We start from the raw sequence: 14,516 nt of genomic DNA on the forward strand, positions 1-14,516 counted from the left end.
TTCAGCGTGTGTGCGCTAATTCCTTTCTTTAGCTGTAATTTTCATTGAAAGTTCCTACCTATTGGGTCTGTGTTAAATTTAGACTCATACTTTTTTTAGAAAAATTTGATGTTGAATGATTAATTTGTTCTTATACCATGAAACCACTTCCACTGAAGGTAGTTTTGCAATGAGTTATGACTGTTTGTGTTCTCTAGTATGTTATGGCTGCTTGTGTGCTCCATGGACCTCATTTACATGACAGAGTGTATTTTCACAGAATCTCACAGTGCAGAAGAGGCCCTTCGGCCCATCGAGTCTGCACCAACATGGCAACATTGAACTAACTGCACTGCGTAAAGTTGTGATCAGTTTTGCTGCCAATAGTATTTTGTCACTAGCAGCATGGGTAGAAACCATCCTTGATGGTGAGTCCTTGTGCTTCTGTAGACATGAGCAATGCCTCACCCTATTGTATTACTGATGCCTCCAATAGCCATTTGATATTAATTTTTAGTGGTGAAATTTTGGCTTACTATAGCATCTTTGAAAGGGATGTGAAAAGGAAAAAATCTAATTGATCAACAAAATATTAGAATCAAGTAGGCCTTTGCTGGTTCAATAAAATATTCCATTATGTTAAAAGTATTATGAGTTTTATGGGACAGTTCAGTGCATTTTGAAAGATTCTTGAGGCATTACACACACAGTTGGAAAATTGGTGTCCTGACCCTGAAATATGCAGAATGTTGATTAAAAAAAAACTGAACACCTAGTTTTTCCATTATCAACAACGGTGGCTGATTCTCAATTGTTCTTCCAAACCTTTTTTGAAGTCATATCATTAAGAATAGAAGCTATAAGACTTTTTTATGGTGATGCTTAGACTTGATGGTTTACCAAAGGTCAAAGTCCAAATTTGTTCACTGCTGTACTAAATCTGCCCCATTAACTCATTTGTCACTTCAGTTACAGAGAAAAGTTCTCTCCACTTAGGATATATCACTTTTATTAAACTTGAACATTCAAGTACTCAAGCAGTTACAATGTGCAACTTTTTAAAGAAACAGTCTTTTAAAATTTCAAGTGATGTGCCACAGATGGTTTCCTCAGCCCCATGTCTGCTAATATTTGTCATGCTAGCTGGCGTACAATTGTTATGGCTGATAGCTGATCCTTCGGACTGGATTTTACTCTTCCCCTGCCAACGGGTTTGAAGGCAGGGGGCACATAAGATCTGACAGGTGGCCTTCCTGCCACCTGCCCTCCCTGAACCTGTCTGAAATTACAGGGGGCAGGGGAGAGGTAGGGCAGCCTGCCCCATCCATGAGCCTATTGAGGCTCGTAAGTGGACAATTAATGGTCACTTAAGTGCCTCATTCTGCTGTCACTGATATTTTACCTGTGCCCAAGATCCATGAGCCTGGGACTTATCTGGGCTCCTTGGCATGATGGGACTGCTGGTCTTCCCAGTTGCGCCCTGCACTTCCACTGGTGCTGGTGAGACTCCCAAGATAGGGGCAAAAGTCTCACCTTAAAGCAACTAATTCTTCTTCTAGCGTTAAATTTCTGAGGGCAGCCTTTAGGATGGCGTGCAGGCTCCCCACTGACGTTTTAGCTGGGTGGGGGAGTTAGTGGGGGCAGGTGGGTGGGGATCACAGCACCCCATTAAATCCAGCCCTTTGTCATCTTTTACAAGTAGTTATTCCTCATCATTGAACCTGGGAATCAGTAGGCTGTTCAACATCAAGCCCAAACATGCAATCATCAGATGTCCACATGTGCACTCCCTACAGAGATGACAATCAGATCAGGAACTTTCCAACTTTTGAGTCAGACTTTGAGAGCTTGATTAATGACAATTTGCTTCTTGCTAAAGCAACTACTTGCATTTATATGACTCCTTTTAAAGCATTAAAAAGAAACATAAGGGGCAGAATATTGCGCTCGCCAGACGGACACACGCCTCACCCAAACGAGCATAAAATGACGTGCGAAGACGTCAGACGACGTCATCGTGCACTCGCGCGATATTTTGGTCAGTGGGCACGCGTGGGAGTTGGCAACACGCCCACTGACAATTGACAGGCCTATTAAGGCTATTAAAGCAATAATTAAATTAAATTTTTCACTGCCCGTCCAACCTTACGGCTGGCGGGCAGGCAAAAAGGCCAAGCAACCTTTGAATTTTTTAGGAAACCTCATCCATGGGTGGGATGAGGTTTCCAACAGCAAATAAAAATCAAATAAAATTTTTAAAATTTCATTCATAACATGTCCTTGCTCATGTGACAGTGTCACATGAGGGAACATGTTTTCAACATTGCTTAAGTTTTTAATTTTAAAAATCTTCAGCTCTCTGAGGCAGCTCTGTGCCTTAGGGAGCTTTACTGTGCACACCCGAGCGCATGCACGGACTTCAGCGCTCATGCTCCTCCCGCTCCCACCCTGGCAGCGACCACTCCTGGGCCCACCTGCCACCCTTGCCCGACGAGGGCAAAATTCTGCCCAAGGAGTTTTACGGGAGCAATATCAAACAGAAGTTGACACTGAGCCACAGAACGAGATAGAACAGAAATAGAAAGCTTGGTCAAAGAGGCTCTGGTAGTAATGTTGGATTTGCTTCATTCATGGCACTATAATGGGAAGTAATTTTTTTTGAGAGTCAAAGGAAAATAAATGTTATGGGGATGAAAAATAGGTTGGCAGCTACCCCTCTTCATAACTTGCCATTTATATACTTTTGCTCTCAAAGTCATTATGACTTTCATCATGAAAATTGACTTATTAATTTACACAGTGGCTCAAAATTAATTCAGAAAAGAATACACATCAATAGCAGAGAGAACTGGCTATCTTCTTTCATTCCTATGTTGGGTAAGTCGTTCATATCCAGTATGGAGCATTATTTTAAAGGAAGTGGCTGCTGAGATAGTGGAGGCATTGGTCAAAATATTCCAGATCTCACTGGACTCCAGGAGGGTCCCAGTGGATTGGAAAACCACTAATGTGAAGCCCCTATTCAAGAAGGGAGGGAGGCAATAAGCAGGAAACTATAGGCCAGTCAGCCTAACATCTGTCGTTGGGAAAATGCTAGAGTCCATTATTAAGGAAGAAATAGCAGGACATTTGGAGAACCTTAATAGTAATTAATTAATTTAATCAAACAGAGCCAACATGGTTTTGTGAAATGGAAATCATGTTTGACAAATTTGCTGGAGTTCTTTGAGGATATGACAATCAGAATTGATAAAGGGGAACCGGTAGATGTAGTGTATTTGGATTTCCAGAAGGCATTCAATAAGGTGCCGCATAAAAGGTTATTGCACAAGGTAGAAGCTCACAGTATTGGGGTTAATGTATTAGCATGGATTGAAAACTGGTTCACACACAGAAGACAGAAAGCCAGGATTAATGGGTCTTTTTCAGGTTGGAAAGATGTAACTAGTGGACTGCCAGAAGGATCAGTCCTTGGGCCTCAATTATTTGCTATCTATATTAATGACTTGGAGGAGGGGGCAGAATATAATGTATCCAAATTTGCTGATGATACAAAAATAGGCGGGAAAACATGTTGTAATGAAGACATAATGAATCTGCAAGGGGATATAGATAGGTTGAGTGAGTGGGAAAAAACTTGGCAGATGGAGTTTAATGTAGGAAAGTGTGAGGTCTTGCACTTTGATAGGAAGAATCAAAAGGCAGACTATTATTTAAATGGAGAGACACTCCAAGAAAATGCAACACAGAGGGACCTGGGTGTTCTTGTGCATGAAACACAAAAAGTTAGCATGCAGGTGCAGCAAGTAATTAAGAAGGCAAATGGAATTTTGGCCTGTATTGCTAGGGGGTTGGAGTTTAAAAATAGGGAAGTCTTGTTAAAACTGTACAGAGTGTTGGTGAGGCCACACCTAGAGTACAGTGTACGGTTTTGGTCTCTGTATTTAAGAAAGGATATACTGGCATTGGAGGCAGTTCAAAAGAGATTCACGAAGCTAATTCCTGGGATGAAGGGGTTGACTTATCAAAAACAGCTAAACAGGTTAGGCCCATATTCATTAGAGTTTAGAAGAATGAGGGGTGATCTTACTGAAACTTACAAGATTCTGAGGGGGCTTGACAGGGTAGATGTTGAGAAGATGTTTCCACTAGTGGGGGAATCTCAAACTAGGGAACATATGGCAGAATCTCCAGTTCGGCGAGCGGAGGCAGGCCCCACTCGCCGACGCGTAAAATGGGCGTGCGCCCTGATGTCACCACGCATCATTCAGATCTTGAGTTCGACGGGCATGCACTCGAGTCAGCTGCGCGTCCGCTGAACTGTCAAAGGCCCGTTAAGGCCATTTAAATTCCAATTGAAATTAATAACATAGCTGCCCGTCCAACCTTAAGGTTGGCGGGCAGACGAGGAACCCAGGCGGCCTTCACATTTATCATGAAACCTCATCCACAGGCGGGATGAGGTTTCATTAGAAGTTTAAAAATCCTCATAAAATTTTTCAAAAAAATTCTTAGACATGTCCCAGCTCATGTGACACTGTCACATGAGGGGACATGTCTTAAAAAATTTTTTCTTCCATTATTTAAATTTTTACATATCAAACTGATCTCCCTGGGGCAGCTCTGTGCTTCAGGGAGATTTCTGCGCTCTTTCGCGCAAAAGCGCGATAGAGCAGAGGCCCCGACTCAGCCCACTCCCCCCGTCCACACATGGAGGGTGCACGTCACGCTGGGCGGGCCTTAATTGGCCCACCCACGTAAAATGGCGGTGGGCGGCGATCGGCTGCACCCGTGCCCACTCTCGCCCAACCTCCCCAACGGGGAGAAAATTTTCCCCATAGTTACAGAATAAGGGGACACTCATTTAAGACTGAGATGTGAAGGAATTTCTTCTCTCAGAGGGTAGTGAAAGTCTGGTATTCTCTACCCCAGAGAGTTGTGGAGGCTATATCACTGAAAGTATTTAAAGAGGAGGTAGATAGATTTTTGAAATATCGGGGAGTTGAGGGCTGTAAGGAACTGGCATGAAAGAGGAGTTAAGGCCTGGGACAGATCAGCCATGATCTAATTGAATGGCAGGGGCCAAAGGCATGAGGGGCCAAAGACCTACTCCTCTTATTTCTTATGTTCTTATGTACCTCCTTTCTCAGTTCCAGCCAATATTATTCTATGAATCTTCTATGCAACTGGTCCAGAAACCAAGCTTCTGTTCTTATGTACCTCCATTCTCAGTTCCTGCCAATATTATTCTGTGGATCTTCTATGCAACTGGCCCAGAAACCAAGCCAATGTATCTACGTTGCGTTTTCAGTTATCTCCAGTGGCTTCTAGGTGGATCATCTCATAGTAGCTAATTGTATGTGTGGCAAGAGAAAAGGGAGAGATGAAGGAGACCTATTCTGAAGTACAAAATGTGCCCTGTTGGCCATTGTAGAATCCTTGATGACTGCAGTGGTGATCTGAGAGCATCTGCTGTGCTGAATGTGAATTGAGCTCAATGTGACTAAAAATGTCCTTGTTCCTTTTCCCACATGACTAAACTTGCTATCACAGCCCGTAGTTCAAGGAAATACTTGATTTGAATCACATTGCTTTGTTCTGGACATAATTTATTGAAGAGCTGAGACTTTCACCACTGTAATCCAACCACTAAAAACCAAACTCATAAAACTTTGATTGTGTGCTATTTATTCTATATCACCTTTAAACAAAGTTAGCTTTCATCACAAGAAACGTACCTTAACATATTGTATCTTGCAAATTAAGGTAGCCCTGAAACCAATTGTAATGCTTGTTCTTCTGCTCAGACTAGATTTGAGCTCCAGTCCTTAAACTTTGAAGGGAAACATTTGAAGCCACTTTCCACTCTGTTCTAGCCTGTAGTACAGAAGGGAATCATTTTTGTGGCACTCTTGCCAAAAAAAATAGAACATTGCAGCTGCTAGCCCATGTGTTTGCTGGTGGGAAATGAGAGTACCCCTTTGTATGTCATTCCTGATATTCTTATCCATGTTTCCCTATTAGGTTGTTTGATCATTCCATGGAAGGCTTTAAAAGTTGGGAATTCATGACTACTCATTGCTGGGGTGAAAAGGCAGCGGGTGATTGGGTCCTTGAAATTCGCGACAGTCCTTCCCAGCTCCGAAACTTCAAAACACCAGGTACTTGCAACAATGACTTACTAAGAGTTAAAAATTTACAATGTGCGCAATCCTTCTGTTGAATAATACTTACTGTCGCAATATGGATTCCTAAAATAGTTCAGCATTGAATGGATTATATTTAAAAGTTTGCAAAGATTTTTGTTAAATATCAGATGTTTGTTGAAGAACTAGTTCTGCTTACAAATGGGACAGGTTTCAAATCACTGGTAGCAGCATTGAAACAAAGTTAAAACTTTAAAGCATTTACCCAAGAGCAAGCTTGTCAAATGTTCAAAAGTTATGACTAATGTTTCTGCCCACATGCCTTGCCTGCAATGCAGAGCCTGCAAAGGTGTGTTAAGAGCGCAATGTGTACAGCAAGATTGAAAGCTAGCATAGCACCCTGTAATAGTGCCTGCCTCTCCTTATCTTCACTGTGCAATGGGTATAACGCTATCTATTCTACAGCACTGCTGAAGCAGCCTCCAGCAGTATCACAATGATATAAATGCAGCAATAGTTTTGCAATAAAATGCTCCAAGTTAGAAAAGAGGCTCTGTGCACAAGCATGCTTTTCCATTACTTAGCTTGAATATTACAAATGGGTGGGAGGCACAGTGCACCATAAGGCAAGGCAAACCAGATTACCATTTATTTCTGAAATGTAACACTACCGCTGCTAAGAAACCAAGGGAGAAGGAAATATATTCTTGCTGGCAATACTACAACATGCCTAACAACTCACTCAAAATATTTTCCATTAATCAAAGGAGTGTATAGGGAGTACCAAACTCCATCTAAATTACAGAATGCCTGACCAGATGGTAAAAAATTGGTAGCCACAACATCCTTTGTAGCACAAAGTTTTGCCCACAAAAGAGATCTGTTAATGCAAACTACGCAGCAGGAGTACATACGTCAGGGGGAAATTGGGAAACAAATAAGGTCATTTCCCCTGGTGAATGGGTTAAGTCTCAAAGGTTTAATTAGTTGTGGTCCCACCTGTTCATGAACTGTGCCATTACATCAAGTGTTATGGTCAGGTCTAATTTTGTTCCCTCAGGCAGAGTTTCCTGGGTAATTTCTTCCAGAATGTTTTGGAATGTGTTCTTAATCACTTCAGATCTGTTTATTTTCAGCCAATACATTGAGCAATAGCCCTTGATCAAATAATTTAATTTGCAATGTGTTGAGCCAGGTTTTGATTTTTTTCTGCATTGTATTCCAAACCATATGGGTAAATGTTTCTGACGCCACTAAAGGGTGTTCAGTTGGAGTTTAAAAGAAGTTGTGAAAAAATACATTTTGCTTTCCTGTAAACTTGGGCCGAAGGGAAAATAATATACAAAAGGCACATCAGTCATGTTAACCAGTGATGGCTGTAATTAACATAATGGAAAAACTCTTCTTAATTTAAGATTGTTAAAATGATTTTTTATATCCAGTTAATATTTCAAAAAAACTATAGTATGACACAGCTGCTTTAATGTGGCAATTCTATGCTCAAATAGGGATGAAAGTTTGAACCAATCAGTAGCCATTTTGAGTTTCTGATGGTATCTCTGCCAGTGAGGGAAATGCTTCCCCTGTCATAGGAGGTTTGCATTGCTCTCACAAGCCTGAAAACATATGGTATGCCAAACCTTAAAGCTTTGGTATGATCTATGATGTAGGAATACTTCTACTTTATTCTGAAGCTGGAGAGTAAAATTAGGGACACAGCAGGGAAGAAAGCATTAGTACAAAAATTACAAGAGCTGAAGCTGAATTTTACAGAATTACATTATTTCTAATAAGTGTTTACTGAAACGAAGCAGTCTCTTTCAGAAATATGATCACCCAATTGTAGTTCAGCCAGCAACGTCCAGCATGAAGCAATTCCAACCATGCAGTTCAGGGAATCGGGAACCGCAAGGCACATAACCCTCAATAGCCTATGAGTGTTCTGAAAGTAGTAGCTCCTCCTTTTCAGAGATGTTGCAGAAAATCAAGTGGTTTTGATCAATGAGTGATCGAGCCTTGTAAACTTCAATGCTCAGATCTGACAATTTGGCTTTGATGATACACAAGATGTTACGAGGCTAGGGGCAGAATCATCCCAGATTTGTACTAATTGCAGTAGTGGGTGAGAGAAACAATGTTTTACCCACTGACTGCAATGGCAGCTTCTCACACCATATTATCCCAAACCCGCCTTATTAATTATGCATACTCGGGAAACACACAGTTTCCATGGTGGGCGGGCTCTGATTCGCCCGCCATGCCATCACCTCGCCGCTTAATCACGCCAGGGGCAGCATTTAATGTACAGCCACATGCACACCTCTCAGTACTGCTCAGTACACACCCAGGACTGCTGCAAAGAAGACATGGCCCAGAAAGGTAAGAGGACTGCAGCCCCCCAGTTTAGTGACGCATCCCTTGAGTGCCTTTTGGCATCCATGGAGATCTGCTGTGATGTCCTCTACCCCCACTCTGGCTACATAAAGGGCAGCAACATTACCACTCTGGCTTGGTAGGTGATGACAGTAGTGATCAGTGCCAATGCTTCACAGAAGAGGTTGGCCATCCAATACAGATAGAGGATGAATGATCTCATCTGTGCTGCCAGGGTAAGGCCACCACCTCATCACTCTAAACTCAGACAATCGCAAGCCCATCACACATTCACTGGCATCTCACTCACTGTCGGCTCAAGGGACATCACCACCCATTCCCACACACACCCTCACATCTCCATCTGGCCTCATGTCCTCTGGAGGCTGCCTCCTCAGACCTCACCATCTTGAGGCTGCTTGCACAGATTAACATGTATCCCCATGCACACCCTGGGATACCCGCCTTCCCCAATACAGCTCTCGCCCTGCAGCCACTTCCCTTACCTGAGGCCACTTCCCCCCCTTTCCCAAGCAAGCCCCAGCCCTGCAGCCGTTGAAAAGCTACCCATGCCTTATGGCTGGACTGGTAGATAGAGACCTGCCCGTGAGCCCCCCTAAAAGTGATGATGTGCTGTCTGCGAAGCCTGGCGCTGATGACAGCGAGTGCTGCCCGAAGCAAGATAGGCAAACAAACCTTGAAGTACTGAGCGAAGTGCAGCTTGCCAAGTGCACGCCTTATATATGCTGTTGTGAAACATGTAGGCGTGATTGCACGATTCAGCATCGGGGACAATTCTTGTGGGCTTGGCTTATAATGATATGCAGATATATTACAAATGAGTTCCCGATGTGCAACAGTGGGTCATATTGTCCACTCGCGCTGCCAAACACTCCCGACGCCAGTGGGCACAAAATAATTCATCCTAAGTATTATGCTGCATGGAGTGGGAGAAAACTTCATTAGGCGATTCTACCTACTTCTGCCTTGAAAACATTCAAAGAGAGAGCTATCTCTCCGAATTAACTATTTCATTTCTGGATAATAGTTTCCTCACCTGTCCTGAAGGGACAAGAATATCACCTGCAAGCAATTGGGAGAAATGTAAACACTTCTAACATTTTTTTATTGTTTGTGGGATATTGGTGATAAAATTGTATTTATTGCCCATCCCATTCTCCTGAGGCCGTTAAGAATTAAATATAGCCATGTGTAGGCCAAGCTGGCTAGAGTGGCAAGTGAGGCAAAATGATTTCAGAATAACAATTATGCATGATAAACATCATAGAATTTGTTAAAAATTAAACAGCTGTAGTGGTTGGGGAAAATGAACTGGATGTAGTGCATGTGGACTTTAGGAAAGCCCTTGACCAGCCCTATAAAGGAGAATTCAAGAAAAGATTAAAGAGGATAGAATTGGGGTAGGACAGGAAAAAGTGTAAAAAAAAGTTGTTAAAACTGAATAGGATTAAGGGTAGTTTTTCCAAAGTGACTGTAAGTGGGTAGTGGTATCCACAAGAGTTCAGTTCAGGGGTCATTTCCATTCACTACCAGTGATTTGATTGTGTAGCTGCAGAGTGTAGTGTCAGCATTTGCAAATAGCAAAGTAAAAGGGAATAGTTAATTCCTTACGTACATAGGAAGCAGTAAAGGGATGTTGATGAGTAAAATGTGGCAGATGGTATTCTGACTCACTAAGTGTAAGATGATGCATTTTGGTCACAGATAGTACAGTGATAGTTATACACTGTGGAAGTGGACTTGGTACTGTCGAAGAGCAGAGGGATTTGGGGGCAAAAGTTCACAACATTAATGAAAGCACCTTCTGTTAATAAGGCAATGTTTAAAACAAAATTAATTTTTTGGCTTTATTATAAGTGGTATAGAATATAAAACGTCAAGCTGTAAGGATGTGCCTCTATAAAATCTTATGACCTCATTTAGAATATTGAGTACAGAGCTAGGGTCTATTAAGAACAATATGGAGATTTTGGAGAAAGGATGAGGCAGATCCACTAGGATACAAAGAAATACAAATATGAGGAAAATTGATCTTTCAATTTGAACAGCACCGGTAATGGGGTTATTATAATGAGAGTTTTTAAAATGAATAAAGGACGGTAACAAGGTAGAGTCTGATTAATACGGATGTTAATCTGTAATGTCGACACAACCAAAGCCGAGGACAAAAGGATTAAAGAGCAGATAAATGGGTGGAGGAGGTTGCAAACCTAGGAAAGTACAAAGCTATGAGGAGATTTGAAAATAATGACACGGATTTTAAATTAAAGTGTTGGGAGTGGGGAGCTCATGTAGCTCAGTGGGATTGGGGTGGAAGGGTGATTGGGGCAGCAAGGGGTCAGCTGCATTTAGAGAAGTTGAAATTTATAGAAGTGCATGTTTAGAATATAGCAAGGACAACATTGGAATAATCATGTTTGGAGGTTACAAAAGGGTGAAAATTATTTCAACTTGAGGTTGCGGGGGGGCAGTTGACTTTAGCCAGAGATGGACATGAGAAGGAGCAAGTGGACTTGATGCTGCAGGCAATGTGGGATGTAAAGCTCCACTCTGAGTCCAACAAGAAGCGCTCTTTCAGCCGGTGGGAAGGGTGATGGCATTAGTTGTAGGGGAGAGGAGCTCACGCAATACTGTAAATGACAGCTTCAGTCTTGATGTTCAGTTGAAGGAAGTTGCAATTCATCCAAGGTGCTGAAATTTTGGTTATTCTTCACATTCTTTAGAATTGACAATTTTGTAAATGAAGACACCAGACACCAGGGGCTGATGCTAAAACTTTTGTAATCCATTTCAAAAGGATTGTATATATTTTTTTTTTGTTTGGGTTTCAGATGCTGTTGAATATAAGACAGGTTTGATGGATGCCTATTATCTACAGTTCTATTGAATGAGTCCATTGCTTGTTATGGCCTGTTCCAACTCCCTGTCATCATGTTTGCTTTTTAGGAAAGCTGAAGGAATGGTCTCTCGTACTTCATGGTACTTCGGTACATCCATACTCCCCTACATATACAAAGTTAGATCAGCCAAAAGTGCGATCCCCCGCAAGGGAAGATGTCCCTGATGACTACCCAGATGAGTATACTGGTAAGTTGAAATGTACTGTAGGGAACACATATATTGGTCACTTTTCTTGGTAGACAGTGAAAGGGAAATGCATTAATTTGCAGCTGTTTTTCTTTTTCTCTTTGTCCTCCTCCCACAAAGGAATGCACATGCACCGATTTGATAGTGTGGAATTACATTCAAACCCAAATTGCATTAGAGGATGAATTTCAGTTTTGGTGAAATTAAATTTCTTGCTGCATTACAAATTCACTCGCAACCCCATTTGAGCCGTTATCATTTGCAGGGTACTCCTGGAACTGGCATTCTTAAGAAAAAAGGTTGAATTTAGCATTATTCAAGATCACATAAAGGAACTTTATATACGAAGCACAGGACTTTCTTTCCTAAAAGAAATGTACAGAATTTATACTTCAGTCTATAATTTATACTTGGGTTTGACTTTTTAAACTGGAGAGCAAAACTCTTTTCAAAGGACGATGATGTAATGTGTGTCCCATTGGCAGCCAATAAATAATGCTTTTAGAATTGACTAAACTGACTAGTCCCATTACGTTGGTGGTGCTGCACAATGTTTTTGTGGAGCTTTACTGCACTGTTGACAAAAGGATTACCTATATAGCCAGACCATATAATTGAAATTGTCTCATCCTGTGCAAAGTGTAGGTCAAAATCTCTGAAATCTCCCTGTAATTATGAAGTCTTTTTAATCATATGAAGCGTAAGGGAATCCCTAAGGTCGTCATATTCTGTAGTTTTTTAAACTTAGTAGCATGTCATGTCTGTTGCTGTATACTAATAAAAATAGTGATAACTTTGTTTTTCTTTGTGGAAATGTGATGTTGTTGTGATATGGAGACCTGACTCAAAAAAAGGGCAGGAATGAGTGCTACATATTCCTGGATACAGGGTGTTTAGTAAAGGTAGGGAAGGCTAAAAGGAGAAGGGGTGGCTGTATTGATCTATGAAGAATATAACATTGCTGGAGAGAGAGGATATCTTGGAGGGGTTAGGGCAAAGAAACAAAAGAGCTGCCATTCCACCACTGAGTGTATCCTACAGGCCATCAACTAGTGGGAAACATATAGGGGAGCAAAGCTCCAGAGCAATTAGTTGCAAAAACAATGGAGTAGTTATAAGGGGGACTTTGATTATTCTAATATAGATTGGGATAGTAACGGTATAGGGTAGAGAGAGGAGAAGACACTCTGAAGTGTGTTCAGGAGAATTTTCTTGATCTGTATGTTTCCATCTCAGCAAGGATGGAGGCATTGCTGGATCTGGTGCTGGGGAATGATATGGGTCAAGTGGATTAAATATCATTTGGGGAACTTGTAGGCAACAGTGATCACAGCATCATAAGGTTTAGATTGCAATGGAAAAGAACAAGAAGCAACTCAAAGTTACAATTCTTAATTGGAGCAGAGCCAATTTCAGTAGGTTGAGATCCCGGGTAAATTGGAATCAAAGATTGACAGGAAAACAATATAATTGCCTTTAAAGAGGAGATAGTTGAGGTACATTCCTACGAGGGGAAAGGAGGAGCAACCAGTGCCTGAGTTCCCTAGATAACGAAAGAAATAAGAGGGCAAGATGAAGCAAAAAATGGATGTGTATGACACATGTCAGGTTGATAGTACAAGTGAAAAGCAGGATGAATATAGAAAGTTCAGAGGAAAGTGAAAAAAGGAAATAAGAGAGTCAATTAAGGGAAGGGACTGGCAGCTAACACATAAAGGAAAGCTAAGAGTCTTCTATAGCCATCTAAATAGTAAAAGCTTATTGAGAGAAAGGGTGGGGCCAATTAGAGACAGAAAAGGGGATCTACACATGGAGGTAGCGGGCATGGCTGAGGTACTAAATGAGTACTTTGCATCTGTCTTTACAAAGGAAGATGCTGCCATCACAATCATTGTGAAAGAGGAAATAGTTCAGATGTTGGATGGGCTTAAAACTAATAGAGGAAGTATTAGAAAGGCTGGCTATTCTTAAATGTTTATTAGTCACCAGGTCCATATGGGATACGTCCAAGAATGCTGAGGGAAGTAAAGGTGAAAATTGCGGAGACACTGGCCATAATTTTCCAGCGTTCCTTGGTTGTGGTGCCAGAGGATTGGAGAATTGTAAATGTCACACCCTTGTGCAAGGATGAGCCCAACAACTACAGCCAGTCAATGCAACTTCAGTGGTGGGGAAGATTTTAGAAGCAACAATCCAGGACAAAATTAAATCACTTGGATGGGTGTTGATTAATTAAGGAAAACCAGCTTGGATTTCTTAAAGGCAAATTGTGTTCAACCAACTTGATGGAGTTTTTGATGCAATAACTGAGAGAGTTGATGAGGGTTATGTGGTTGATGTGGTGTACATGTACTTCCAAAAGGCATTTGATAGTGTGGTACATAATGGGCTAGCCAGTAAAGTTGAAGCCATGGAAGAACGGAGATAGTTTCTGCATGAAAATGAATTTGATTGTTTCCTCTCACTTAGAGTGGTGGTGAATAGTTGTTTTTTTTTTGCACTGGAATAAGGTATAGAGTGGGGCTCTCCAGGGGTGGAAACAAGGACTACACTTTTCTTGATATATATTAATAGGTGACACAAAATTTGAAAGTATAGTAAAGAGTGAGGAGGATAGTAATGGACTTCAAGAGCACATGGGCTGGTGTAAGGAGTGGACATGTGGCAGATTAAATTTGATGCAGACAAGTGTGAAGTGGTTAGGCCTCGACTGGAATGTTGTGTCCAATTCTGGACACTGCATTTTAGGAAGAATGTGAAGGCTTTAGAGAGGCTGCAGAAAAGATTTACTCGAATGGTTCCGGGGATGAGAATTTTCAGTTTGTGTCCTGAACAACCACAGGTGCATGAATTGTCATCTGGAGGAGCTCTATCTTCAGGTTTCTGGATCATGGCTGTAGACCATTTGAG

The 14,516-nt window shown here is 41.5% G+C and overlaps 1 protein-coding gene across 2 annotated transcripts in view; it reads left to right on the forward strand.

The window, feature by feature from the left end:
- The window catches only part of pcsk5b (proprotein convertase subtilisin/kexin type 5b), a 459,575-nt gene that overhangs the window by 200,085 nt on the left and 244,974 nt on the right, over positions 1 to 14,516 (forward strand). For both annotated transcript variants that reach the window (XM_078567301.1, XM_078567291.1), the window contains exons 13-14: positions 6,004 to 6,140; positions 11,466 to 11,606. In XM_078567301.1, coding sequence (XP_078423427.1) covers positions 6,004 to 6,140; positions 11,466 to 11,606 — 278 coding nt within the window. The remainder of the gene's footprint in view (positions 1 to 6,003; positions 6,141 to 11,465; positions 11,607 to 14,516) is intronic.

This window comes from Cetorhinus maximus, chromosome 2 (genome assembly GCF_964194155.1).
Source record: "Cetorhinus maximus chromosome 2, sCetMax3.hap1.1, whole genome shotgun sequence".
Taxonomy (NCBI): domain Eukaryota; kingdom Metazoa; phylum Chordata; class Chondrichthyes; order Lamniformes; family Cetorhinidae; genus Cetorhinus; species Cetorhinus maximus.